This window comes from Ammospiza caudacuta, chromosome 15, assembly GCF_027887145.1.
Source record: "Ammospiza caudacuta isolate bAmmCau1 chromosome 15, bAmmCau1.pri, whole genome shotgun sequence".
Taxonomy (NCBI): Eukaryota; Metazoa; Chordata; class Aves; order Passeriformes; family Passerellidae; genus Ammospiza; species Ammospiza caudacuta.
This window is the reverse complement of record NC_080607.1, coordinates 16,591,877-16,618,778: the sequence shown is the minus strand read 5'-3', so window position 1 is coordinate 16,618,778 and position 26,902 is coordinate 16,591,877. Positions and strand designations below refer to the sequence as shown.

At 47.0% G+C, this 26,902-nt stretch overlaps 2 protein-coding genes across 2 annotated transcripts in view; one reads left to right on the top strand and one right to left on the bottom strand.

Annotated features, from left to right (window-relative positions):
* VAPB (VAMP associated protein B and C) overlaps positions 1 to 8,875 on the top strand; it is a 37,285-nt gene extending 28,410 nt beyond the window's left edge. The window contains exon 6 of the mRNA XM_058815004.1: positions 657 to 8,875. Within this exon, the coding sequence (XP_058670987.1) occupies positions 657 to 815 (159 nt within the window). The 3' untranslated portion in view covers positions 816 to 8,875. The remainder of the gene's footprint in view (positions 1 to 656) is intronic.
* A 939-nt stretch (positions 8,876 to 9,814) lies between these two features.
* On the bottom strand, positions 9,815 to 25,976 carry APCDD1L (APC down-regulated 1 like). Its single transcript, XM_058814798.1, is given in 5 exon segments — positions 9,815 to 11,127; positions 11,130 to 11,868; positions 14,106 to 14,664; positions 15,148 to 15,259; positions 25,750 to 25,976. Coding segments are annotated over 5 exon segments (1,470 nt in total). The 5' UTR covers positions 25,787 to 25,976; the 3' UTR covers positions 9,815 to 11,104.
* Positions 25,977 to 26,902: the final 926 nt, after the last annotated feature.

Genomic DNA, 26,902 nt, shown 5'->3' with positions numbered 1-26,902 from the left:
CTAACACACAGCTGTGCTGTGCAGCAGCTCAGGGAGAGCTGAGGGGAGCATCATTCCCACCTGGAATGAGAATTTCTGCTGGTGTTGCTTTGTTTTATCTGTTGTCTCATCTTTAAATCAGGTGAGCTGCCAAATTCCTATCAAGTAAAATATCCTAATTATTGCCATTAGATTCATGTCAAAATGTCAGCGTTAATATGATGGGGAAGCTGATTTCCCTTCAAGGGCTGGGAGATCTGCTTGTGACATCTGACATGGAAAATGAGGAGTGTAATTGCCTTGGCTTGTGAAAAACATGCAACTTCCTCTTAGTTATACTGAGAAACGTTTTCCCCAACAGCACCTTTGTTACAGAGCAAGAAAAGCACCTTCATGGCATTTCCTCCATCATTTTTCTGAAGTTCTGGAGCCATCTCCAGATGGCTTTGGGCAGGAGTTCCTGCAGGTTCCTCAGTGCTTCCCCCCTCGCTTGGCTTTCCCCTCCTGCCTCACTGCCCTTCCTTCTCAGGATCATTCAGGACACAGAGCTCTAACTTAGCTGTCAATTTGCTTTCACGTATTCTGTAACACCCACCCAAATAAATACGAGAATATCATTTAAATATGAATATTTAAAGCTTTTTTTTTGTAGAGATAACCAATCTCTCCTCCTTTAGGAAGAAGATGGACTGCGGATGAGGAAGGTACCCCAGACAAACAACCCAATCTCTCCTTCTGCAGCTGCTGTCAAGGACGAAGGGCTCAGCTCCAGACTACTTGCTTTGGTGGTTTTGTTCTTTGTCTTTGGTGTAATTATAGGAAAAATAGCCTTGTAGAGGCAGCATGCTGGAAATTGTAAATTGGTTTGATGGTTCTGCCATATCATTGGATTAAATTTATTCATAACAATGTTTAAAAAAAAAATTAATGTATGACATCTCACAGGTCTTGCCTTTAAATTACCCCTGCACAAATACTATGTAACATAATCTAGAAAGTTCAAAATGTACGGTGAGGGAATGAATGAAAGAGAATATGCTTCAATGATGAAAGGGGGAGAAAATCCTGATTTAACACTACAATGGAATATTGTATATGTCATTTTAAACATTCTTAGGCCCTGGTACATGTTGCTGGATTACCTCTTTTTTAAAAAAAAAAATTTAAAAAAAAGGAAAACTAGAAAAACCTCTTCCTCCACTGCTGGAGCTGGCCCTAGGGATGTTTGGAGCTGGGTTAGGCAGGAGGTGTTGATAACTTCTGTAAAATACGTTAATCCACCATTCTGCTCATGAATTTAACAGTTTCTGTCAGTGTCTTCAACTCTGTGCAAGTTACCAATTTCTTGGCACTTCAGTGAGTAGTGAGAAGCTGCAAAGCCTTGGGTGTGGCAGCACTGAGGGAGCTGGGCAGCACCGAGGGGCTCGTTCAGAATAAAGGTCAATGCCTTGTTCTCACCAAGGGACCAAGCTACATTGCTGTTGGTTCATTTAGTTGAATTAAAATGTTATTCAGAGATGTTTAATGCATATTTGACTTATTTAATGTATTTCATCTCATGTTTCCTTATTATCACGAAATTGACTGATTCTTTGTGGTATGAGAAGGCGCCTGTTCAAAGCCAGTGACGAGAACTAAAAATTTGCTGCTGTAGTGGTGCAAGATCCTTCTGCCTCCTGGTGTTTTGGGCACTACACCATTGTTGGAGTTTTGATCATCTGAGCATTGGGAAAAACAGTGGTCAGGAAACTGTTTTTGTATGTAAATAAGTCTATTTAGGGGAGAAACAAAGATATCAGTAGTAAATTAGTCCTATGCCGTAAAAAGACCAATCTTGTTTGACTATGTAGCATCTTAAAAACAAAAAGAAAAAAAGAAAGAAAAGAAAAATTAAATAAAGCCCCCAAATTAATGTTTCCTTTGTTACTTTTGTCCTGTTCTCACAGTTTTAGAGGTGGGGAGGAAGCAGTGTTCTCTTGTCAGCTTTGTTCATAGCATAAGGAAGCTTGCAGTCTGATTTCAGGGTGAATTTCTCTTTTTTTCCAGACTAATTTTAATATCAAAGCAAACCATCCCATGGTGAGCCTGACACACAAAAGTTGTTCAGAGTCTCCATGCTGAGGTACAAGGTAACATCCCACCTTCCAGGTTAGTTGGGTTCAGCAGTTCAGACACTTGACAGCGCCTTTAGAATCAGGAGATTTTGTTTCTAAGCTTCCTTTTACCACAAGGTGTATAAGCAAACTCAGTGTGTTTTAACATGATGGATTCAATAGATTAAACAGTTTTTGAGCAGGTAAATTCACATCTATTCTCAAATGGGAGACCCAAAACCATTCAGTGGCAAAATTTGTTGCAGCATGTTACAAGATGAAGCTGAGTCTTTTACAGATGACTTGTGTCATTCCTTGCCTGTTCTGGGGTTCTGTGAGAGCTGTGGGGCTGCAGCCTCTCTGCTGCACCCTTGACCTTTGTGTTTGTCCCACTTGTGTCTCAAGGGCTTCCTCCTCTGCAAGTGCAAATAAGTGAAATTTAATGTAAGGCTTAATAAGAAAAATAGGTGGGAAAAAAACCTTGTGATTGGTGTGTTCGGCTTCTGAACATGAGTCTGGAAGTATTTCTAGGAGATTCAACAGAAAGGAGAGGTGTATTTTTGGCATTTTGAAGTGCTGGTGCCTTGTCTGCTCAGAGGGAAGGGACAGAGCCACTGCAGCCTGGCTGCAAAGGGCAGGGCAGGAGGGAGAGGAGCTGGAAAGGACAAAGCAGGGAGTTCATGGCACAAATTGGGCAGAATTGATAAAGAAGATACTGCCTGGGCAGTAGAAGCTGAAGAAAACTTTCTAATGAAGCATTCTTTTCAGAAAGGCAGGGTTGTGAGTGACACTGCAAAATTAATTTTCATGGCTTTGAAGAATATATTTGAGAAAACCTTTGCTGAAGGAAGACTGAGATATGAAGTAGATTTTTTTAAGTGGCTGTAAATATCTTGTTTTCTTATCAGAATTTCTGATTCACTTTGAAAAAAATAAGGCTTTTTTGAGTCCTTTGTTCAGCTTAAAAACAGCCTAAAAGTGGTTGGTTTAAGAAAAAAAAAAATTGCTATCTTTGCAGGATAAAGGGGGAGGATTTTAGATTTAAACTGGTCTCCTGGGAGGGTGTCTGAAGTAATGTTCAGGCAGGTTTCACACCCAGTGTAAGCTGCCTTTGCTGGCCCAGGGCAGGGCCAAGAGCAGCTCTGTCCTCCCCAGGGCTCAGCAGGGACCTCTTGGTGATCTGAGCCAGCCTGGAGCTGTTCATGAGCAAAGCTGTGCCTGGTGTTTGCACTCTGGGATCATAAAGAGGTCCCAGAAAACCTTCTCATGCTTTTCCACTGAGCAAGGAGACCAGGAGAGGATTTCAGTGTTGGTCACATCTGTAACCTGCAGCTGGGCTGACCCACACCATCAGTCCTAAACAAGACTCTCAAATTAACTGCTTGTATTTTGGAATTTAGCAAAATCCTGAGGTTTTCCCTCACCATTTTTCACAAGAGCCTGAACACAGTAGCCCTGAATTGTCTGGGTAATGCTTTGCTTTGCTGAGCTTGAAATAAAGTCACTGATCAGGGGAATTCTCAGCCCCTGTTTGACCAAACCCTTCCTTCATAGGCAGTAGAGAGAAATCTTAAGGATTTTTTTTTCTTCCAAGGTTCCTAAAAGGCCAGTTTGTAGATAGAGTGCAAATATAGATTGGATGGATATTCCTAAGCCATCTGGCTCTTTTTGTAAGTTGTTCCTTTCATGGCAACACAAGAGCAAATGTTCTCATGAAGTATTCACAGAAAGTGAATTATTCTGAAGGACACTGTGTATCTTAGGAAGTTGTGCACAAAATGTAGAGTTTCTAAATAAGATAATTGTCTGGGGTCCTCACACAACATCAGATGTTAGAAACCTGTGATTGATTCATGGTAGTAGAAATCAAGTTATTACTAATCTGATTATTGTCCTTGCTGTTACTTTAACATGACCACTTGCACATTTATTGTTGATTTTTGTAACACCCAGCAGAGGCTGCTTGGTGCACTCTTGGCGAATTTGGGATAAACAGAAACCTGAAATATCTCGAAGCCTAGAGCTGGGAAACAAATGGAAAATGATTTCTTCTATTTTAAGATGTAGTTCTCCACATCTTAAAGCAAATACTCCGTGCATGGATGATCATAACTATTGCTGTGCATGGCAGTTGTCAGCTGGGAGTGCACAGCTGGAACAGCTGCACTGCAAGCCAGGAGCAGCTCAGGTTACTGGGGAGTAGCCTGGGGGCTGAAGAGCAAGATCATGTCATGTTGTTATGTTGAGGGGGATTGATGTACCATAATGTCATTTTCTAAAAATACAGGATTGTAAAGCTCAATGGTGGTGTTACTTTTTCCTCCTGAAATGCTGTTAGTGGGATAAAGTTGGAATTTCACTTAGCAATTCACTAGAATTTCTTTTCATCAATAAACTATGAAGGGTTTGTATCTGCTGCACATGTGAACTTGCAATTCTTGTCAGCAATTTTACATCATGGTGTGCACAAGGAATGGATCATTTGTGTCTTGGCTTACTTGATGTTTCATTGCCAGTGGAAGAAAACTGTCATCCCTTTTCTTCAGAAGATGGCACTTCTGCCTCTTCAGTGGAATGTCCCTCATTTTCAGGCACAATAGTGGCTTCACTGTAGTGCTCCTAATTTGAAATTATATTTCTCTTGCCCTATGTGATATCCTGAAATTCCACATCCTGAGTTCTGTTTTCTATAAAAAATAAGTGAGGAAAAAAGCACCACCAAAAATCCCTCATTTGAAATTAAAGCCCCTGTAAAACAACACTCTGAGGCTCCTGTTTGTTGTGGCTGGGTCACAGCTGCACGGGTGCTGCACTGCTGCTGCACTGCTGCTGCACAGAGCCTGAAGAGCCACTGTGCCAGCTTTGGGAATGGGGAAGCATCCCTGGCCCAAGTCCTGGAGTGAGCAAGTTGAGAAGTGACAGGTGGTGGGTGAAATTCAGTTTATGTGTTTGGGATTTGGAGAAGATCAGCTTCACAGAACAAAGTAATTGTGTTTCCACTGCTCAAATCTGCTTAACTATAAAAGTTGGTTGATTAATGGGTTGGGGGTTTTTACTGGATAAATGAAGATTATTTTTAAAATAACACAAGTGAGAGCCAGCTAGGAATCTTGCACATGGTACTCCAGTGAGCACACACCTGCACACTTGCTGGTGACTGTGTGCCTGTCACTCTCTCTGCCATTTCCTGTGGCTTCAGTTCCCGTTCAAGAACTAATTTCACATTTGTACTTGAAGAGTAAAACTTTAAAACCTTTCCTAAACTTCCACATAGCTCTCTTTGCTACAGTCCAGGCCTGGATTTGTCCTGAAGCCTCCACAGAGTGAAAAGTACAAAAGGGACACGGGATCTGTGAGCACAGAAATGAGGCTGCTTTTCCTTGGAGTAAACTTGAACTTTGGATCTTTCCTCCTGTGATCTGTCATTAGAAAATGGCCTTTTCCAGAGAGCAAAACAAAAGAAGTTAAGAAAACAAATGAATTAAGAAGAAATAATTGAAGCTGTGTATTACAAGTTGACATTATACATCTGGCATTTCTGTTTATGTTTCTGCATTGGTACATTTCATTCTGATTTAATAAGTTCCTAATTTTGTGGGGTTTTTTTCAAGATTCTGAAGTGCCTATGAAGAACAGCCTGTAGTAAAGTATTGTTCCCAGTTTAGCTGTACTTCATTTTTTTAATCAAATCTTTTTCTTTAGTGGATAAACTCACAAGATTAGAAAAGCCTCTTGAACTCCCTCATGTTTAGTTTGGCAAATGTCCTACACACAATTACCCACAGAGAGCTACTTTTGAAAGACCCTTATTAAGGCTGTACAAAGTCAAGCACTCAGGAGGTAGGAAATGGCAGAACCAGGTTTGTGCTCTGTGAGTTTGGGAAGCACAGTGCAGTGTCTGATCATTTCAGTGATCAAAAACTGAGCTGACACTGCTCAGAAATTGTCCAAAACTGCCCAGCTTTGTGTGCCTGGACTTGGAGACCCCTAAATTCTCTGAAGTTATGTATAATAGGTTTTTAAAAGTTGGATTTCCAATGTGGCACTGTGGTGTTGGGTGTAACCCCCCATGTGTGTTCTGTGTGTGGATCCCCATTCTTGACCTGAGCTCCTGCTGGGGAGGAACCCGGAGCTGAAGCAGCAATTTCTGTTTCCACATTTCACTGGGAGGCCACACACAAGTGTGATTGCAGCCAGGAATCTCTGCCTCGGTGCTGAGCCCAGAGGAGCATTTCTGTGGGGGCTGGAGGCTCTGCTGCCCAATCTGCCTCCTGCTCTGCTCTGCCTGAGCTGTCACATCTCGCTCCATCCCCTCCCTCAGCGCTGTGCTCCAGGCCAAGTCATCCTCGTTCTTCCCTGCTCCTTGGCAAAGAACCTTGTTCAGCCAAGCATCTTTAATGGCTTTTCTTCCCTGCTGCCCCTTTTCCATCTGGGTCTCTCTTCCCATCACCCTTCCAGGCTTGCCCTGCCCTGCCTGGGCTCTCCCTGGCACAGACCTGGCTGCTCCTGGTGCCTTCCCCATCCCCACAGCCACTCACTCACCTCCTGCTTCCTCTTTGTTTTCTCTTCCTCCTCACTCTCTGGGGAGTTTGGAGCAACAAGCCTTGTCACCCATGTCCTTTCTGTCTCCAGCTTCCCCCTGCTGTTCCAGTGCAGTGGATTTATTTATAGTGTGGGACAGACTTTGATATTCCATGTGGATTGTTTCTCAAAGCAGTAGCACAATGCTGTTAATGTATCCAAAAGTGCTTCAGATTTTTTGGTTTCATTTTATCTGGGAAATCTAGAATGCAAAAATGCATTCTGAGGTATTTTAAACAGGGAGGCATGAAGGTGGTTAATTGGAAAAATAAGTTACTGTTAATTGAGCTGTGTGTCAGACCCAGGACTGTTTGTCTGGCAGACTTGGCTCACACTTTAAACTTCTGCACCTGCTAAAGAAGCAGAAAATTGGAAAGGCAGCTTGTCTGAGGAGATTGTGATATTAAAGAAGGTACTGAAGGCTCAGTCTCAGTGCAGGAAGCCAGAAAATTGTTTGAGACTTGGGAAATTATTTTATTTTTTATTTTTGGGGTGGTTAAAAAATAATTAATCTTTTAAAAATTATTCTAAGAGAAGTGAATGTGGAAGAGTTTACTAAGACACATGTGCCTGTTACCATCAACTTCCAGCACACACTGGCTTGGGTTTTCACAGGGACAGTAAAAATGTATTTATTTGTTTTGTGGTGGAAAGGAATCCAGTAGTCAGGATTAAAGCTCCTGGTCTGTGTCCTAGACCTGTTTTTCTGAAGCAGTGCTAGACATGAAGGATGAAATTATTTGGTCTTGTTTATGCCAGATAAAGATAAATGAATGTCAGAAATGAGGTTGGAATCCTGATTGCAGTGGAGCTCAGCAAACAGCCATGTGAGTTGCTAATAAATTTAATTGGTGCTTCAAAAGGGCATAGCTGAGCAAATTTCATACCAGATCTGGAAGTGGGGAGGAAATTAGATGAAAAACTGAAGTAGAATTGACAGTTTTCTAAGTGAAAGGTATTAAATGGCCAAAAAACAATAATTTTGCAATTGAGAAGGGGGACAACTTTGGCTAACTGCCCATCCTACTTCAGTGATGAAATGAGGGGGGAAATTAGATGGAAAGTAATATAAAACAAATAAGAAAAAGGGAAGCAGACAGCAATCCATTCAAAATGGGAGTTAGGAAATGCAGAAAATAAGGAAAGCACAACCCAAAGGAAAAGAAAAATCTGGGTTGGAGTTCTTGGAGAGGGTGATGAGGAGCTGAAGTTCAGAGGAAATCTGCAATAGGATAAGAACTGTTAAGAAATAGATGCAGGAGATAAAACCTAGGGATGATGTAAGAGAACTGGAAAGGTGATGTCATTCCTTAGCAATGGTCAGGATTTAAAATTAACAGTTTTTAATTCAGGAGGCCCAAAAACCTCGATCAGCATTTGGAAGGGAGGAGCCTGGGGCAGTGTGTGAGCTGCTGCTGGGGGTGGGCAGTGGGACAGCCTGGAAAGAGATGGCAAAGGACATGGATGTTCCTGATGGAGCCTGGTGTGAGTCCTCTCATTCTGTCTTTTGGGTTCCTTTGGGATCAGAGTGAGCTGGGTGTGTCAGGGCCCTGCAGAGCTGTGTGCTCCCTCAGTCACACACTGCTGCAGCTCAGACACAACCACCACGAAATGGGGATGCCCAGAGCAGGGTTCTGCAGGGACCTGGCACATTCTGTGCTTCCAGATCACTGAGGAACACAGCACAAAATCACTACTGATAAAACATTACAGAAATATCCATGGCCAGGACCAGAATGAGAACAGCTCCATGCACATTCCCAGTGCAGTCCCAGGGTAAAAGCCTAATGAATACGAATGTGTTCTTGTTTTTAATTACTGTTAGCTGTAAGTGATTATCCTTCTGTATGTCTCAGCTGCGAGAGTTGGGAATTTTGGATGCAATTTGGATATTTACATTCTACAAGAGAAGCTGAGTAATTGGAATGGATGCAAAAAATATGATTCAGAAATTACTGGTGGAGTGTGAAAATGCCTTAGAGAGGGTGAGAGAAAACTCAGTTGGCTGAGATTTTCTACCAGAATTGAGACTGTCTTGATTACAGTGCACTAGTACCTTCACAGGCAGAAAATACTGCACACTGCAGCTCTCTGATCTTAGAAAGCAACACAAGAATCACCAACTGGCAGTCAAAGCCAGGCAAATTCAAATTGGAAAAAGGCACAAATTCTTAAGAGAGAATAACTGTGTAATTTAGGAATGTGTCTTCAAAAACTGTGAACAGAACAATAAAAGTTATGATATTTATGCAAATAGCTCTTCTGTGGGTTTTTTTCCTCTCAGAGGTGTCCTTAGAGGGGGGAAGGAGCTCCTGATGAGGTTTCACAGGGCAGTGCAGCCAGCAGAGCAGTGGGGCACTGGTGCTGCTGGAGCCAGTGGTGCCTGAGCTGCTGCAGGGCAGAGCCTCCCGAGGGCTTGTGCTGACATTGCGTAAGTGTGGGATGGTGTTTCACACCACCTTAATCTCATCCCCACCTGGAGAGGATCTGTGGCCTTGTAAGAGCTTTTACACCGTGCAGGGCCTGGACTCTTGTTAAGTTTAATCCATTTTGGTGCCATGTAAATGAAAAAAGTATCTGCACACAACTCAGATTCATGGGGGTAAATGTACGGCAGGAATTGCCTTGTGCCTCTCCCAGCCAAGCTCCAAAGGCAGCACAAGGCTGTTCCTGTTCCTGCCATGGGATCTGTCCTGCAGAACAGGTACCTGTGCTGATGGGAGCCACAGGAGCCTCTCCCTGGGCTGTGCTGAGCACAGTGATGGGAAACTCCTGAAGGAAAAGTTCTGCCAGTGTGTGGCTCTCAGGAGGTGCAGCTGAGCTGCCCAGGACTTGCCCAGTTCTCAGCATCCTGAAGGGAACATCCCCAAGGAGACACCACCTGCTCTGAGATCACTTCAGTGGCCCGTGGCTCTCCGTGCAGCAGCAGGGAACAGAGCACAGCCAACAAGATTGGAAATAAGATTTGCCTGCTGAAGTCTCCAGGGATTAGGGAGGGAACCCAGGGCAAGGCAGCCAAGCCTGGCCCTTTTGTGTTATCACCTTCAAGTAGAACTGTTCATGTGCATGACTAATATTGGGTCATGCCTGGAACATGTGAACATGCTGACAACATTTATGTCACAACTGTAATGCATTTAATAAGCTTCTCATTTGAATTATTAATGTACAGATCCCCCCAAAGTATTTTTGTGTTATAAACCCCATAATTTATCTAAGTACAAGCTGCAAGTTCGTAAATACAGCATTAAGAAGGTGGCTATTGCATAGCTGCTTTAACAAAATATCTTTTGTGGGTAAGATATATAGGCTTATTTGGCGAGGATTTAGCTGCTGGAGAAGGGCTTCTCGAGGAAATTATATGATGCTTAGCTGCAGCAGACAGGGAATATAATTTCATAGTTTGTCCTGCTTGTCAGTAGGAATCAGTTTGACCTGACTGTGCTGTCTGATCTGAGCATCTCTTCAGCTCATTGTTCACCAGAGGCAGATTTATAAAACATCTGTACAGGAACGAGGCTGGAAGTGACACTTTGAGAGGAGAGCTGGATTAACAACTGCTGTGCCAGAACTGCAGAGGAGGCAGTGGGAATGCATGGCCTGAGAGGGATGAGGGATCTTTCCCTTCCCAGGGCTCACAGTGACAGTGCCTGTGCTGGGCACGGCAGCAGTGACACGGGGACACTGCTGGTGGCTCACAGCCAGGCCAGCTCTGCCCTGGGTAACACAGCAGGGATGCAGTGCTGCAGCCAGGGAATGCTGAGGCTCTGAGCTGTGCACAGAAGTGTTTTCCATCCACTGTAATCTATGCCCGGGGTCAGGTGGAAAAGTCGAGCCCTCAGTGAGAGCTGTTTTGGGCATCTCCAAGTGCAAAGATTGTTTGTGGGTCCCTGTATGTGACATACACAGGCAAAGTGCAGAAAATATCTGTAAACTGCAAGAGGCATGTGAACCGTGCCCTTCTCAAGAACACTTGCTGACTGTTTATTGCTGACTGACTCTGCAGATTAAATTTGCATGAACAGCAAAAAGGAGTGTGATGGGAGGGAACTTAACCTCACAGAAACTCAGCAGCCAACACTTGGGATGTTTGAATTACATTTGAATCAAGCTCTTGATTAAATCTTAGCAATGTCAAAAGCTCAAAGCAGCAATTTTAATTGATGTCACTATTTTCCCCCCTCATGTTGCTAAATTATCTGTTGCAATGTGCAGTGCATCCGTGTCAGTACATTAAATTTGCACGCAAAGAGGGGAGATTAGGCAATAAAGCCACAGGACAAACAGTGTGGAGTCAGGCATATCTCCTTGGCTTCATTCACTATTGGGTGTTTTTAAAAAGTGTTTCCAAATCTGAGTAAAACTGATTCCAGATGTGCTCATCTGAAGGATATAAAAATCACGCTAGCACCAAGATTTATCTGAATTCTGCATTGTACCTGAAGAGATAACTAGTCCCATCTTAAAAACAGAGTGCTATAAACAATAAAAAGGCCACAGGCAAAGGTTTTAGTGCTTCAATCCCGTTAGCATCCTTTCTTCCCACGTATTTCAGACTGATGTAGTTGGAGAATTCCTCTGAGGCTGCAGCACACTGGATCAGAGGGGCCTGGTAGGAGGTGGGTCGCTTGTCGGGGCTGTCGGGGCTGGAGCCGTCCGTGGGCCGCTCCCCGATGTAGAGGAGGCTGCGCTCCTGCGTGTCCTGCTCCGTTTTGAACAGCTCGTACTCGGTGTGGGGCAGCTTGATGCCCAGAGCCAAGCAGCCGTTCGTGGCTGTGATATCCTGCTCCACGCCGGCGCTCCAGGAGCCCTGCAGCCCGCAGCTCCCGGCTTCCGAGGAGTTGAGCATCAGCACCGTCACCTGGTCCATGGGCGTCACCCGGGCCTGGGTGACCTTAAAAGCCAGCTCGGTGCCGCCGCGCACCTTGGAGGAGGGGATGCCCTGGCTGTAGTGCCCGGAGGCGTAGATGGTGAACGTGGGCTGCCTGCAGAGCGGGTCGGAGTAGTGGTAGTAGTGCCCTTCCCAGGTGTGGTTGTTGCCGTGGAATGTGAAGTACCTGGTGAGGAAGAGCACGGCCGGGCGCACCTCGCAGTGGGTGCTGACCCAGCTGCCGCTGAGCTGCATGGGCAGCGCGGCTCGGGCGGGCAGGATCGGGGGGTGATGCTCATCGGCCCTGGAGATGATCCCGCACGCCGGGCAGGGGTGCACGTGGTGCTGCAGGAGACAGAAAATAACAGTTCTGCAACTGGGAAGCATAAAAATAAAAAACCCTTCCAGAATATTTCAAAAGCCGCGACTCCCCTCGGCCGCAGCAGGGTGCGAGCTGCGGGGAGCTTGGCAGGGCTGCCGAACAGATTAAGGGATAAAGCGCTGCCCTGCTCTTTGCTATTCTGGTAGCCGCAGGACACCGCGCTGCGCCCTGCTGAGGACAGCCCGGGAGGAGCCCGGGGCAAGGGCAGAGCCGCTGCCAGGACGGGGAGCGCTCCCTGGGGACATCAGGGTGCTCCCATCAGGTTTCCATGGAGAGCTGGGTGAGGATGAGGGCGCTGGGCGGTGCCAGAACAGAACCACGCCGCAGCTTTTGGCAATGAAGCCAAGGTGACACCTGGCCGGGGAGAGCTCTGCGGCTGCAGCGCCTCCAGCACAGCCCAAGGTGTTCTGCCTCCCCTGGCCCCGTTCCTGCCCCTGGTCCCACATCCAGGGCTGCGGGGGAGGACCGGGATAAGCCGGGAAGGAGGGAGGGTTTCCCAGCAGCCAGAACGGGGGAAGGAAACTCAGGCACCCTGTGCAGAAGGAGGCCCTGACCTTCCCTTCCCCGCCGGGGCAGAGCTCTGAGTCAAACCAGCCCTGCCCTGATCCGCTGCCAGCAGGGGTTTTGTGTAGCTTGGAAATTTTTCTTGTACTTCATATATCACAACTGATTTATTTTTAAATAAGCAGGGTTGGAACATTATATAATTTTCTAGAACACGAGCTAATCTTTACTGAACTGTCATAGGCAAGAAGGTTAAATAACTCAGTAGTTAACTGTAGGGTGGGTAATTTACATGCAAGTTGATTGGAGTCTACTGTAATTTAGTCATTTTCAGCTTGCTTTACTGCTACTGTCACAGTAATGAGTGCTGACAGTACACAGTACATTATGGCTAAATAATCCCAGAAGTTGGCAAATATATATGCTCTCCTTAGGCAGGAAATTCTTTGATAATGAAAGGTAATTTGGGGAGAATGGGTTTCTTTAAAACAGATATAAATTTAAGGGGAAAAGAGTGATATTTTCAAAAAGAGAGTTAAAAAATAATTTCTGACATACCTGTGTAACTCGCTAGCACTGGCAAATGGATGTCAGTTCACAGAAAATAAAAAAAAAAATTAAAAAAGAAAAATCCTGTGCCCAATAAAATTATCACTATGGACATAGAGCCAAAACCCTTACTTGCTTAAACCAGTTGTGTGAAGTTATTTCTAATGTATGGCAGCTTCTAATTATGGCCAAGTGGTGACATCATGTGCGGGTCCATTGGAGAGCTGTTGGCTGATTAATTACAGGGCTGCATTCAGAGAGTGAATTTCAGTATCTTTAGGTTTGGGTTTAAATTAACTTTTAAAAGTGTTTATGTTTACCATCTGGTTTTGCTCATATATATGGTTTTGGCCCAAGATAATACAAGTTTAACCAATTTGAGAATGTTACTTTTGAGAGGGAGAGGAGTGTTGCTCTGTGTTTTTTGAAGTTCAGTTGGTGTGGTTCAAGGTGTGGGGAAATGCTGCCCCAAAATAATTTTTTTTTCATTTATTTTCTTTCTATCTGACAAAGTTCAGAGAGATTTTTTCACCACCATATTTCTGATTTGATCAGCTTCAATTCGGATGGAAAGCTGCTTTCGTGGGAATAAACTAAGTTGCTATAAACCAAAATAGAATAGAAGGCAACCAAAGTCTGCTGTTCAGTTTTATGTACATCAAAATGGAAGTCTGATTCCTATGTAATAACATTATTGTATTGGGGACAAGTTCCTGTGCTACTGGCATTGCAGCCAGGGCTGAAGAGCTAAAGGCAGATCCCTTGTTCCCCTCAGCCGGGAGCACACCCCGAGGAGCAAGGAGAGGGCAGAGCAAATGAAGGGCAGAGCAGACGGGCTCTAACAATGTGCAGCCTGAAGCCTTCACTGACTTTGGTGCTGGAGACAAGGAAAATGCATTTCCTAGGAAAACACGGCCAAACAAAAGTTGGTAGCTCCAGGCCCATGTCAGTGCAGCCTTGTTTCCCGTGTTGGCTTTGCTGAGGCAGAGGGTGAGCCCCACATGCCCCAGGGTCCCACCCCACCTCACCCGCGTGTCCTTAGGACTGCGGGGGCCCAGTGCTGCAAGGAGCGGCTGGAACAGGCAGGGAATTGCTGGCCAAGCCCTGACACAGCGAGGAGGGGACTGTGCAAAGGCCTCATCCTTACCAGGGCGCTCTGCAAGGGGCGCTGGTAGCCGGTGGGGCGGTAGTGCAGCCTCTCGGCCCAGTCCGTGTGGATGTCCCCCAGGTAGAGCTCCTCCACCATGCGGCTCCCGCTGTGCTGCGGCTGCAGCAGCGGCTGCAAGTGCCCCTCCACTCGCACCAGGCTCAGCTCGTGCATGGCGAAGCCCAGCGCCGCGGTGCAGTCGCGCTCGGTCTTGGCGCTCAGCACCTCGTACAGGGCTCCGGGAGCCCAGGAGCGCCCCGGGGGCAGGAACCCGCGGCAGCCCTCGCCTGAGGTCTGGTTGATCCGGGAGGCCACCTCCCGCATGGCCCTCGGGCTGTGGAACACGATGCCCACTTTGTGCAGGTGGTAGTCGGCCTCGGTGGCGCCGCGGGTGATCCAGGAGGCCTGGCGCAGCCGGAGCTTGCCCTTGATCACCAGCGAGTAGGAGGGGTCGCGGCAGGACGGGTCCCAGTAGTAGAACTGCAGGGCCTTGAAGAGCCGGTTGGTGTAGAAGAGGTAGGATCGGGTCAGGAACTCGGGCCCCGGCCGCACCTCACACCTGTGGGGAAGGCAGCGAGGTCTGGGGATGCGCCCCCAGTGGATGGCGGTGCCTTCCCAGGAGAAGGACGTGGCTTACCCAGGGTATTAAGGGCGAGTTCCCAGGGATCTGGGGCGCCTTGAGATGGATGTTCCTTCCCAGGTTTGGGGTGCCTTCCCCGTGGTTTTAGGGGCGCATTGTCAGGGGAGAGGGGCAGCTTCCCAGGGTCTGGGAGTGCCTTCCCGGGGTTTGGGGCGCGTTCCCGGGCTCTGGGGGTGCCTTACCCGGGCTCCGGGAGTGCCTTACCCGGGCTCCGGGAGTGCCTTACCCGGGCTCTGGGGGTGCCTTACCCGGGGTGTGGGGGTGCCTTACCCGGGCTCCGGGGATGCCTTACCCGGGCTCCGGGGGTGCCTTACCCGGGGTGTGGGGGTGCCTTACCCGGGGTGTGGGGATGCCTTACCCGGGGTGTGGGGGTGCCTCACCCGGGCTCCGGGGGTGCCTTACCCGGTGGAGACCCAGCGCCCCTCCAGGCGGGGCGGCAGCCGCGCGGCGATCCCGGCGCTGTCCTGCAGGTGGCGCAGCTGCTGGCGGCAGGGCGGCTCCGCGGCCGCGCAGGCTGCGGGACACGGAGGGGGCGCGGGGTCAGCGCGGCCGGGGCAGCGCCGAGCGGAGCCCCCCGACCGCCGAGCCCCCGACAGTGCACGGACCCCGCTCAGCACCAAACCCTGAGCTAAGGACACACGGGGTTTTAGTTCACTCAAGTTTTCCGATTTGAGTTTCATCTGAATCCAACTGGTTTTTAGATGAAATCTTCAAATAACAAGGAGCGCTCTTTGTTCGTGTTCTTCCCCTCTGATGCTATTGTTGAGGCAGTGGCTGGAACGGGGAATTACAGCATGGGAACGCTGGCCTCGCCTGTCGCCCGCCATAAGGACAGTAATTCTGTCACTTACCTCATTTCCCATAACAACGGATGTTATTGGCTTAGGGAATGTGTGAACACTCAGCTAAATCCTGAAGACCTTTACATGCACGCACACATATGTACATATATTCCTATGCATTATTCACTCTCTGCTTAAGCTCTCCGTGGCACTCATTGCGGGCCTGCTTCTCTGAGAAACTCAGGATTTCCCTCTTCATGGCACCACGGAATGAGCTGTTGGTGAAGCTCCTCCCGAACCCCCACTGATTCTCTGTGGTACAACTGACCCTGGTTCCAGTGGAGCTCAGCCCAGCCAGGGCTTTACGAGCCCAGATGGGGTTCGTTTGCTCCAGCTGTACTTTGCATTTTACCCAGGAGTGCGCTGGACATTTTGAAGCCAACTCTTACTCACTCCATACCAGTGTTAGGACACAGGTTCCTTTCTAGCCCACTTATCAGCTGGAACAAAAGATCCAACATCTCTGTGTTGCCTTCCCACTGAATGAGGATGTGAAAGGTTTGCACACCCCGTGCCTAAGTCAAGGAGATGAACACACAGAGTCACAATATACAAGCTCTGGACCAAGTCAGGTAGGAGGAATTCAGTAATTAAATGTCTGCTGTGCAAGTCAGAGTCTCCTGGAGAAGGAGCCCCACTAAAACCCTTCTAAAAGGAGAGGGAATCCCACTCAATAACTTCAGACTTTTATCTGATGGACAAATTCAGCCACTTCACTATGGTGCTGCCATTTGCGAAGGTTTTACAGGGCACTTGAAATGTATTTGTGTAGACTTGAGCACACAAAGCCTGAACTACCACAAAAGGAATAAATACTTGGAAAGGGAAGCCCCCAGTGAAGCAGGAGAGCAGTACCCAAAGGCCAGGGAAACCAGCCTTGCATTTTCTGGTGCCTCACCCTGCACTGGAGTGTATGAAACAGCTGGAAAGTCACATTATTAGAGTTCAGGGCTCTTTTGGGAGCAGGCTCACAACTGCGCTGCTCTCACCATCCTTAAGGGCTGGACAAGGTGAGCAGGCACAGCCAACTCCTTCACAATTGCTTGCGCTCGTGCTTCCTAAAATGCAGTTCCTGTGATTCATCTGAAAATGGAAAAATATGGGATGACAAAACCCACTGCTATTAGTTAAACCTCTAATTTGGCAGCTGCAGTGTGTGTGAGGCTGCCCCATGGGTGCCTATTTAGGAGAGCCATGAGGAGCTGGGGATCTGTATCCTCCCTCACCCCAGCTCCGCCATGACTTTACTCTGTGGTCCTCTGTGCTTCCTACTCCCAGGGCTTTTTTTTAAACTCACACTCACAATATGCCAAGATTCATTTGACTGCCCTAAGAGGCCTAAACACTGGAGAGTCATCAGAACAAGGGCAGTCCAAACTGAACCACACTTCAAACAAACACAAAATTATTATCCTAGAGAATACAGTAAACTAAGAAATAACTGTATTTGTATTAGAGGTAATAATGGACATTAGGGTCAAATTTGCTCTTGCCCATAACCACAGAAAGACTCCAGAGGTATCAGTGCAGTCTATAGATACACAGAATGCAGCTATAAAATACACACAGTGAAGTCACAAACTGAGCTCTGCGTGTGTTTATTGCAGCAGAAGCTTCAATATCTCGCTGAACCCTTCGTGCTACTCTTGGCAGAAGCACTAATAGTCCGCATTGTTTGGGAGCAGAGACACTTTGGCAATGCAAGCACTGCATTTTGACACATTCAATACAAAAGGGAATTTTTATAATCGGGACCAAACTTCATGGGGAAAAAAAAAACAGCCTCCAGAATGTAAATATCTGACATGATGGGAATTCCTAGGGATTTTGTCTTACTTAATTGTGCACAAGACTCCAAGCTGGATGCATCCTCAAACCAAAAGCTATTGGCTTGTGTCCAAAATTTGTGGCTGCTTTTTTCTCTCTCAAATACTCCAGCCCCACCAGATCCAAACATCCTTTCAAGCTGGAAAAGTTTAGTCCCAGACCTAAAATCTGTAGTTAGAGCACCTCTCTATTCCAAGAGCAGCATAAAGTGGCTGTCACTCATATGTCACTCTGTTACTCAGCCCCTGGTAAAGCGCATCAGAGCAGCTCCTCTTTCTTAAGAGAGACACAAATTAACTGCTCTATAGAGTTCTCAGGCAGGAGGAAGGAATTATTCACAATTCATCTTCAAGACAAAAATCCTCATTCATGGGAAACTCTAAAAAAATGCCCAACTGTGATCTCTCCCCTCTCTCGCTTTGCCATCCGTCTGTATCGATTAACCACAAGTGTTTCCAGAGAGCTCCCAGCACAGCCCTTAGACAAAACAGGGGCTTTTCCCAGCTTTCCATGTGTGCTGCATCCCAAAGAGCAGCCCAAAGCCTCGGAGCAGCACAAGCACCCAGGCAGGGAGTGGCAGAGCTGGGAACTGCTCGTCACCACCATCAGCACAAACCCAAGCAAGCCTGGAGCAAACAGCACCAGCAGCAGCTGCTGAGCTGCTGACCAACCATTCCAACCCTCACTTGTGTAAACCACTTCCAGGAAAATCAGATCCATGGCATCAAATTATCAAAAGGGCAGAACTGGAAATTCTCAAATTCTCCTCACTGTAAATTGCTGGTAAAATTAAGGTGGAAGATTTTGAGGCAACAGCCAAGCCTGGAAATGAGAGCCTTGTGCTACACAAGAGCTGTGTGCTCCAGATGCAGAGCCACTTCTCACTTCTAAAGGAAAAAACCATCAACCAAGAGAGAAATGCTGTCGTATTCCTCCTTGGAAACAAATCTTGTTTGTGCTCCCCCAAGCAGATTGACTCTGGAAAAAAGCAAAGTTGAGTCACACATCTGTTTCTTCATAAATGGAGGAGAAAATGCATATATTAGTTTGCAACAAATTAGTTACTGTGGATCAGCTCTTCTCCAGAGCTAGATTGTTTAATCTGTTACATGTTATTGCCTCCTATGGCCAGAATTTATCATTCCCAATTATAATTCTAATGTTTCAGTTAGTCACCCATTCGCAGGGATAAGATCAGGGCCTGAAGTCACGGAGCATTACACATTTCTTCATCTAGAGATGACATAAAACCTTTGATATTTTCTGAGGAATGTTCAGACTGGAAAGAAATAGACGATAAGAAATGTATCAATGTATTTTGCATAAGTGAATTATACTTTTCCACACAGACTTCATTAACACAGCAAAACAGTGTTTCTTTAGCATTTTTCTCTCCTGAGAGCACACAGAATGGATGTGGGGTTAGCCACTGAAGGAATAAGCATTCTTTTAGGAGCAAACAAAATGGTTGTATTTAGCAAATCAATTTTTCTTGCATTTGTGTGGAGATTAAGTTAGTGGTGCCTTTAATTCACTCGGAAAAAGGCATTCTCAAGAGAACAGCTCTGTGGGAAGAGATAAATTTTATATTATAATATTATAAAGTTATAAAATTTAAATATAACCCACTGGGGATGGAAAAGTATATCACAGCAGAACCTTGCATTTTGCCTATATGCAAACTGAACACAGTTCAGGGCAGGACTTAAGCACACGCTTAAGTCTAATTGGTTGCAGTGAAACTTAAGCATGTGCTTGAAATTAAGCCAGTGCATGAGCATTTTTCCTGATTAGTAATGCCTCCCTGAACTGAAGCCAGAATGTGGTCAAGTGGTTGAGGGAGATGCCAGTGCTTTCACTGGAGCACTGTTTGGTTTCTGGAAAAGTATTTCTATTATTCATCCATTCTCTTATTTGTCTGTAAAATGGGTATATTCACATTTAGTTGTTTCACCATTCTGGTGCTCAGTTCATGATATTCATAAAATGCTTTGAATTCTAAATTCTAACTGAGAACTAAATGTTTCTCAGTTATGCCCTCAGGGCTGGCACAGTAACTGTACTACCCATGAGCTATCATTGCAGAGCATCACCCTCAGTTTCCTCTGCACAGCTGAGCATAATCACACGTGAAATCCTGCAGACACTAAGAGGAAACTCAGCCGACTCCAAAGTCCCAAGTAGTTTGGGATTTTAGAGAAGTTTTCAAAACATACTTTCACCACATACATTTAGCACAATGGCACATGAGCTCAGACATCCCATTCTATGGTTTTAGCCTGGCTTTGTTCTAAGGCTGTGAGCACTGCCTGATCTGTCTCATATCCAAAATTAAAATAGTGAAGGGCTTGTGGTGAGTTGCCTGGGGGTTTTAAAGGCACTAGAGAAGTAAATATTTTGCTCTTGGAATAATGGAATCATGTCTTTTTCTCATTAAGTGTCAGGTCCAGCAACAGATGACAAGACAGATGGGATTTGTGGTAGGGAAGGGGAGGAAGGAGAAGTACCCCAAAGATCTTCTTCAGTATAAACTACATTTAAATAAAATGGCTTCTTCAAACTGCCTCTCTGGCTGTTTACCCCAAAGACAACCAAGCCTAACACTGCAAAGGGGATTCAAGGGCTTGATCCCAGTTTTACTGAAGTCCGTAAATGGCAAATATTTAATCTATATTCTTTAATTCAGATGAGTTAGAAACTCAACAGAAAAAACAGCCCATGGATGTGAAATTAATGGCACACTGTTGTTATGGATGTATAGAGCACCCATGCAGGTTTTGGCAGCACCCTGAACCCCTGCACAGACATTTTATTAGTGGCTATCATGGCCATTTGTAATAGTGATGGCTAAGCATATTTTTTCCTGGAGTGCTTTGAAGAGCAGAACCAGTAATCAACCATGGCTTGGCTATAAAATGTCAACCTCATTTCAGACGTCTAAATCACTCACATGGACCAAGAGTGCAGAGAGGACCACCCACCACAAAATATTAACATAAATACAGCATTTACCCAAAGCAAAATGAGCAACTGGAACTGGCGGGAGTTGAGAGTAGAACAACAAAAATGATGAGGGGGTGGGAGGGATTGAGTTACAAAGGAAGATTAAAAGAGCAGAGTACATATAGCCTGGCTGAGCAAGATGGATATGATAACAGCCTATAAATATTCACAAAGCACAAACACCAAGGAAAGGAAGGAATTCCTTGCAGTGAATAAAAGGATTCTGTTGGGAGTGAATGAAGAGAGGAAAAACATGTGGCTTGTGTGGCAGAGTGAACTTCTCGAGGCACAATGTAGTAGGCAACCTAAGTCCACTTGCTTGGCAGGATTTGAGGGATTGAGCAAAGCATTAGTTCAGCAGGGAACAGCCCGCTCTTGGCAGGGAGCTGGCAGGATAATCTGAGTGGCCTTTCAGTCTCCCACTGCTATGGAGCTGTCCCAGTTCCCTGCTCCCACGGGGGACAGCTGCTCTCCTGTGTAAGCACATTGTTCACTGTCCTGCTCTTCAGAATCCCTGCCTGGCCTCCACAGGACTAGAAATGAAGGCTGGATGCACAAAGGCATTTAGGGATGTACAGACCTAAGCAACTGCAATAGGTACTAAACTGCTGGACACAGCTGGGAATCCCAGCAGGTCCCTGCCATGTCAAGTACTCACTGCTGAAAATCTAAGTCCAGGAAATTAGGTTATAAACCCACTAAAGCAAGAGCAATCCTTTTGTTCTCTCTTTATTTAGCACCTAACACAACAGGACTCTTGGCACTGCTGCAAGGATACTGTTTATAGTAATAAAAATAGGATCTAATAGGATCTAATATTCTGAGGCTACTTGGCTCCTGCAAAGCCAAGGATGAGAAGGGCATTCAAAAGCAGTCATAGCAGAAGGCATCCTCAGGAAAAAAGCTCTGCAGAAAGGAGGGAAACTGATCCAGAGCCCACACCAGCAATACACACATGTTTAACTTAGAGCCACCAGTGACCACAGAAAAAGGTTACTTGTTCAGCTGGAGCACAGAATTAAAGTTACTTCTAACATGTGTTTTGGGGTCTGGGTGTGGTTTCTAGATAGCCTGAAATTTCAGTCTACTGTTTTGCCTGTCCACATCAGCCAAGTTTTGATGTGTTCCAGTTCTCCTAAACTCTGCCGACAGATGCTAAAATCAGAGCTGACATTCAACCTACGTGCTGCATAATCTAATAGCAGGACTTGTGCTACTCAAAACTAACAAACTCTGGGAGCTTTTCTGCAGCAAAACCTTGCTGTCATTTATATTCTCATCTGTCTTTTCCAGGCAGCCTAACTGGGAAATATGGTTTTTTTTTTCTCTGAAAAGCTTTAAAAATAACATGTCATTGTGTTTTTGTATCAACAGGGGAGAGCCAAGCCATAACTTGCTTGTCCAGCACTTGTGGATTTAGTGAGAGTGTGAACAAGGTGAATCCAATTGTCTCAGTGGGGAGCTTGGTGTATACATTGATCCCAGAGTGCCAGGAGAAAGCTGCTTCCAAGACCACAGTCTTGGAGTTAGACAAGGCCAAAATGTCACACATTTGTCAATGTTTCTTATTAACCCAGGAGAAACCATGGGGGACTTTTCCAGTGCTTGACATACGTTCAAGTTTAAAGCATTATTTTAAAATCTAAACTCAAGCAAATCTCTTCAAGCACTCTGTGGTGAGACTTCCTTCTCCTGTTGATTTATGTCCCCTCACACCAGCTCTAAGTAGAAGTTGCACCAATCCAAATATCTATTTAACAGTGCCATGGGAGCTGAGCTTCTTTGCAGCACTCAGTTTCAGCTGAATTCAAACCGTGATGATTCAATAAGCTATTCACTGAAAATGAGAAAACACCACTATGAAAGCCACAATTATCACACCATCACCCTGCTAAAACTCAAAAATAATGATGGATTTCAGCCCTCTTATCACTTAACACCCTGAAGCTCTGGAATTTCAAATAGATATCAGAGCTTCTTTTCTAAGACACAGAAACAGAACTTCTCTAATTTTGCATTTTAAACCATGAGATTTTTTAACTCCTTAAAGCAAAAAACCCACAGATTGCAGCTTACTAACCCCTCAGATCTTTCACAAATTAAAATGGGAAGAGAAGGAGCTGTTCTATGAATCATATTTTCAGTTTCTGGCAGCACTCTTAGCCTACAGAAGAAGGGTTACACATTGAAATTGTCACGTTCTCACTGTCAGTTTCTTGGGATTATTATATCTGAGACACACCAACTTAAAATCAGGAAGTTTCTCTTCTTTCATACCTTTATCTTCCTCAGCAAATGAGTAAGAAAACCAAAGCACTTGTGTAAGAGCATTGTATAGGTGCTTCCTAATTTTGAGGTTGATTTTAGCAGTGATTGTATCTCACCCATGAAAGCTTTGTCTTTATAGATGACATATGCTCTGTTGTGGGGAAACACAGGATCCCACTGAAAGCAAAACCTCCTTCCAAACTTTGTTCTGCCAGATGCAGCCTCCCCTAGCATTGGATTCCAGCTTTGGTTTTCTTCACAGCAATTTCTGGCTTTTGAAAATCTCCTTACTCAACAATTTGTGCTTGTGGGGAAAATATAGAAACCACACAATATTTTTTTCACTTGTGCTTTTTTTACCTCTGAGCTCTGTTTTTATCTATATCCATATACTCTGAAACGTGGCTAACCCTATAATTATTGAACAAATAGAGTCATATCACACAATCCAGCATAGCACATTAGTTGTTGATTTTTTTTGGCCTGAGAAATGAAGAATAATAACCACCAACTGGGTAAAAAAAAATTAGCTAAGTAAACATTAACCAAATAAATATTTGAACCAAAGACAATTATGTTGGTTTGGTAGTAAGAACAGATATATTATTGTGTAAATAGACACACATCTCTGTGCTGAGTGTTGTACTATCTCTTACGGGATTCTCTTGCAAATCTCTTAACTGAATGCAACTGGTGATCTTATTTTATCTCAACATTGTCACTTTTAAACTTAAAAATAAACATTGAAAGCAAGAATAGATCTTTTGTGTTAAAACCATGTAGGAGAAGCTACACATGAAAAATATCAGTGCAGTGTTATTGGAATGTACAGACTTTCATGAAAGCTTAGGTAAAACTCAGCAGGTCTCTGGGGACATTTCCAGGAATGAGTGATTCTTTTCTGGAGGAGACTCCAAAGTCAGATCCAGTTTCCTAACTGAAGTGGTTTTTCAACTAATTATGCACTGGTGTCATGCTCATGCTAATGTTCAGCCTTATGCAAAATGCAGAATGCCAGTCTTGCTCACAGTCAGCAAAGCTGGCTTTGATTTTAATGAGTTCTGGATCTGCCTTAGGTATTTAAACAGTTACTTTGAGGTTCAGTTTCTGCTCTTACTGAAATCAATGGAAATTCTTTCACTGACATCAGATGCAAGAAGCAGAGAGTTTAGGTTAGAGCAGACTAAGAGAAACTGCATAAGGATTTAAGAAAGAATTATTCTAATTAGACTTCAGTGAGTAAACTTACATAATGCAGTATAACAGATCCCTGAGCAGAGCAACTTGAGCTAGTAAGATACTTAGAGGATTCATATTTCTCAGCTTTATTTTGCAAACACATGACAAAGATCCCACATAAGGAGAACAGGAAAGCAACTCTACAGAAGTGCCCTGCTCAGAGATTTCTTTCTATAGTCTGGTCCTTTACACTTAATTCAAGTAATGTCCAATAGCTCTCACTACACAGTTCTTTTGCCTTGATCACTAAACCCTGAGCTGGAGAGGCGAGCCAGTGTGGTATTTGCTGCCCAAAACCTCAGATGAGTGAACTAAGTGGTAGAAAGAGCAGTAGAAGCCAAGTGCCTGGATTTTCAGTGTCCAGACTGCACAGGGCCCTCAAGGACATCCTCCCATCCTTCCTTTCACCTGTCCCTTCTGTTCAGGAGTCTCAACCAAGGGTCTTCTCTGCACTTCCTAGGAAAATACTGTCTGAGGATGGAGGAGTCTCCCTCAGACTTTGCTCTTTGTCATAAACAGAAATAATTTTGTGTATTTTTCACAGCACAGTTGCCTTTGTTTTCCCATATGGTCTCTTAAGCCAGATCCTTTTCTTCTGAAACTGCTCCAAGAACCATGGGGTTGAAAGATGCCTTTCTGAAAGAGAGCTCCAAAGATGCAGCTTGTGCTGCTCCGCGAGTCTGCACAGCTGGGGCTCACAATCACGTCCCTGGAGCAGGAGGCTACTTGTGAGGCTGCCCCTTGCCAGAGCAGGTGCTGCAGCCTCCCAAGGAGAATCCCCAGCTCCAGTGAAAATCACCTCTAAGCCCTTCCTGCCGCCAAACTCTGCTCGATGCTCTCCGTGCACCAAACGCGGGACAGGAGTGAGCTGCGGTGACAAAGGGGATCCCCGACTGCCTCTGCCAGCACCTCCCTGGGCAGTTCAGCACCGGACGGCCAGCCCTTCTGGCACCCCTGCACGGCGCTCACTCCCTCGGAAAAGGCTCCAGGGGTTCTGTCCCCGCTCCCAATCGCACAGCTCGGGGGCAGCAACCCTGGGCTCCGCGGCTCTCCCTCCCGTCCCTGCCCCGGCGAGCGGCGCTGGGGCTGCGGAGCCCCCGGCACCTCGCGGGCGCATGGCGCGGAAACCCTGCCCGGGCCGGTGGGCACCGAGGCTGAGGGAAACCCTGCCCGGGCCGGTGGGCACCGAGGCTGAGGGAAACCCTGCCCGGGCCGGTGGGCACCGAGGCTGAGGGAAACCCTGCCTGGGCCGGTGGGCACCGAGGCTGAGGGAAACCCTGCCCGGGCCGGCGGGCACCGAGGCTGAGGGAAACTCTGCCCCGGCCGGACAGAGGGAAGTGCCCCCGCCCGGGCACCGAGGCTGAGGGAAACTCTGCTCGGGCCGGGCGGGCACCGAGAGTGACCTGGGCAGGGAGCTCCGGGCGCCAGGTGCCTCTGCCCGGGCGGGGGCACCCCGGTATCCCCGTCCCGGCGCCGGCCACACCGCGACCCGCCGTGCGACTTCCTCTGGTCCCCTCGCCCCCTCCTCGCCGCTTCTTTGCACCCTCTTCGCACTCCCCTTGCATTTTCCTGCATCCTCCTGCCCAGTCCGCTGCGCTCTCCTCGCACACTTCTTGCACACTCCTTGCTGTCCCTCCGCATTCCCCATAAAGTCAGTCCCCTCGCATTCCAACCCCTTGCACCCTCCTGCCCGCTCCTGCCCCTTCACCGTGCCCGGATGGGTGAGGGAGGTGACAGGGAACCTCATGAGAGACCCCGGATCCGCCACCCGCTCGCCCTCCCGTCCTCTCGCCGCGGGAAGGCACCGGCCGCCAGTGGCACCTACCTACGAGCAGCCCTGCGAGCCACCAGCACCGGACCATGGTGCCCGCTGTGTGTCCCGGCCAGAGGCGCGATCGCCGCCGGTGCCCGCGGAGCTCAGCGGGGCGCGGCGCCCGGCGGTGCAGCCATGGGCCGCCTCCGGCGCTCCGGTGCCCGCGGCGGCGGCACCCCGGCTTCAGCCCGCAGGCGTCCTGCTCAGCCCGAGCCTTGCGAAGAGATAAAGGGGGGGCGAAAAAAGAAAAGTATATATTTTAAAATAAAGCCCCGCAGCCCACCCCGCCTTCGCCGGGGAGCGCGTCCCCCCGGCTGCTGATGGCTTTAATGGAGCTTGGCAGCCACAGGTTCCCGCTGCCAGAAGAGGTGGAGACTCCGCCGCCTGCGCCCCACATGCGGCCGCGCACCGCACACGCGGGGGAGGAGGAGGAGGAGGAGGAGAAGGAGGAGGAGAAGGAGAAGGGCAGTCCCGGCCCGGCACCACAGATCGAGGTGGGCGCCCGCCTCGGGACTGGCCCTTCTCCCTCAGGGACCGGCCCCACCTCACCCGCCCTGCGGCCCTGGGGCTGCCCTGGCCCCCGAGCTCTTGGAGGCCGTTGGGGAACGCGGGCCAAGTCTGCGCTGTGGGACGCCATGAGGGAATAGTCCCTCTGTCCCCACGCCATGAGGGGATCGTCTCGTCATCCCCACGCCATGAAGTGATCATTCCTCCATCCCCAAGCCATGAGAGGATCATCTCGTCAGCCCGGGACCATGAGGGGATCGTCTCTCTGTCCCCAAGCTATGAGGGGATCATCCCCATGCCCCACACCACGAGGGGATCATCCATGAGGGAATTGTCCCCACATCCCCACAGCCTGGTCCTCTTGCACACTGTGTCCCTAGCACCCTCAGACCCTTCATTGTCACCAGGGTCATCAAAAGAATGGGGTAAATCCCTTAAAAATCCTCTCAACACTCTAGACAGAAAAGATACGGGACCCTTTGAGGGCAAGTCAGAATGCCCACCTCAGGTGGTGCTTGCCCATGCCAGCCATTCCCTCTCCATTCCTCAAACCAGGCCTGTGGGACAGAGCTGCAACTGACAAAGGACTCAGAATCAGCTGTCGGCACGAAGCAAAGCACAAATCTGAACCTAGATGTGTCTGGGACAGAACAACACT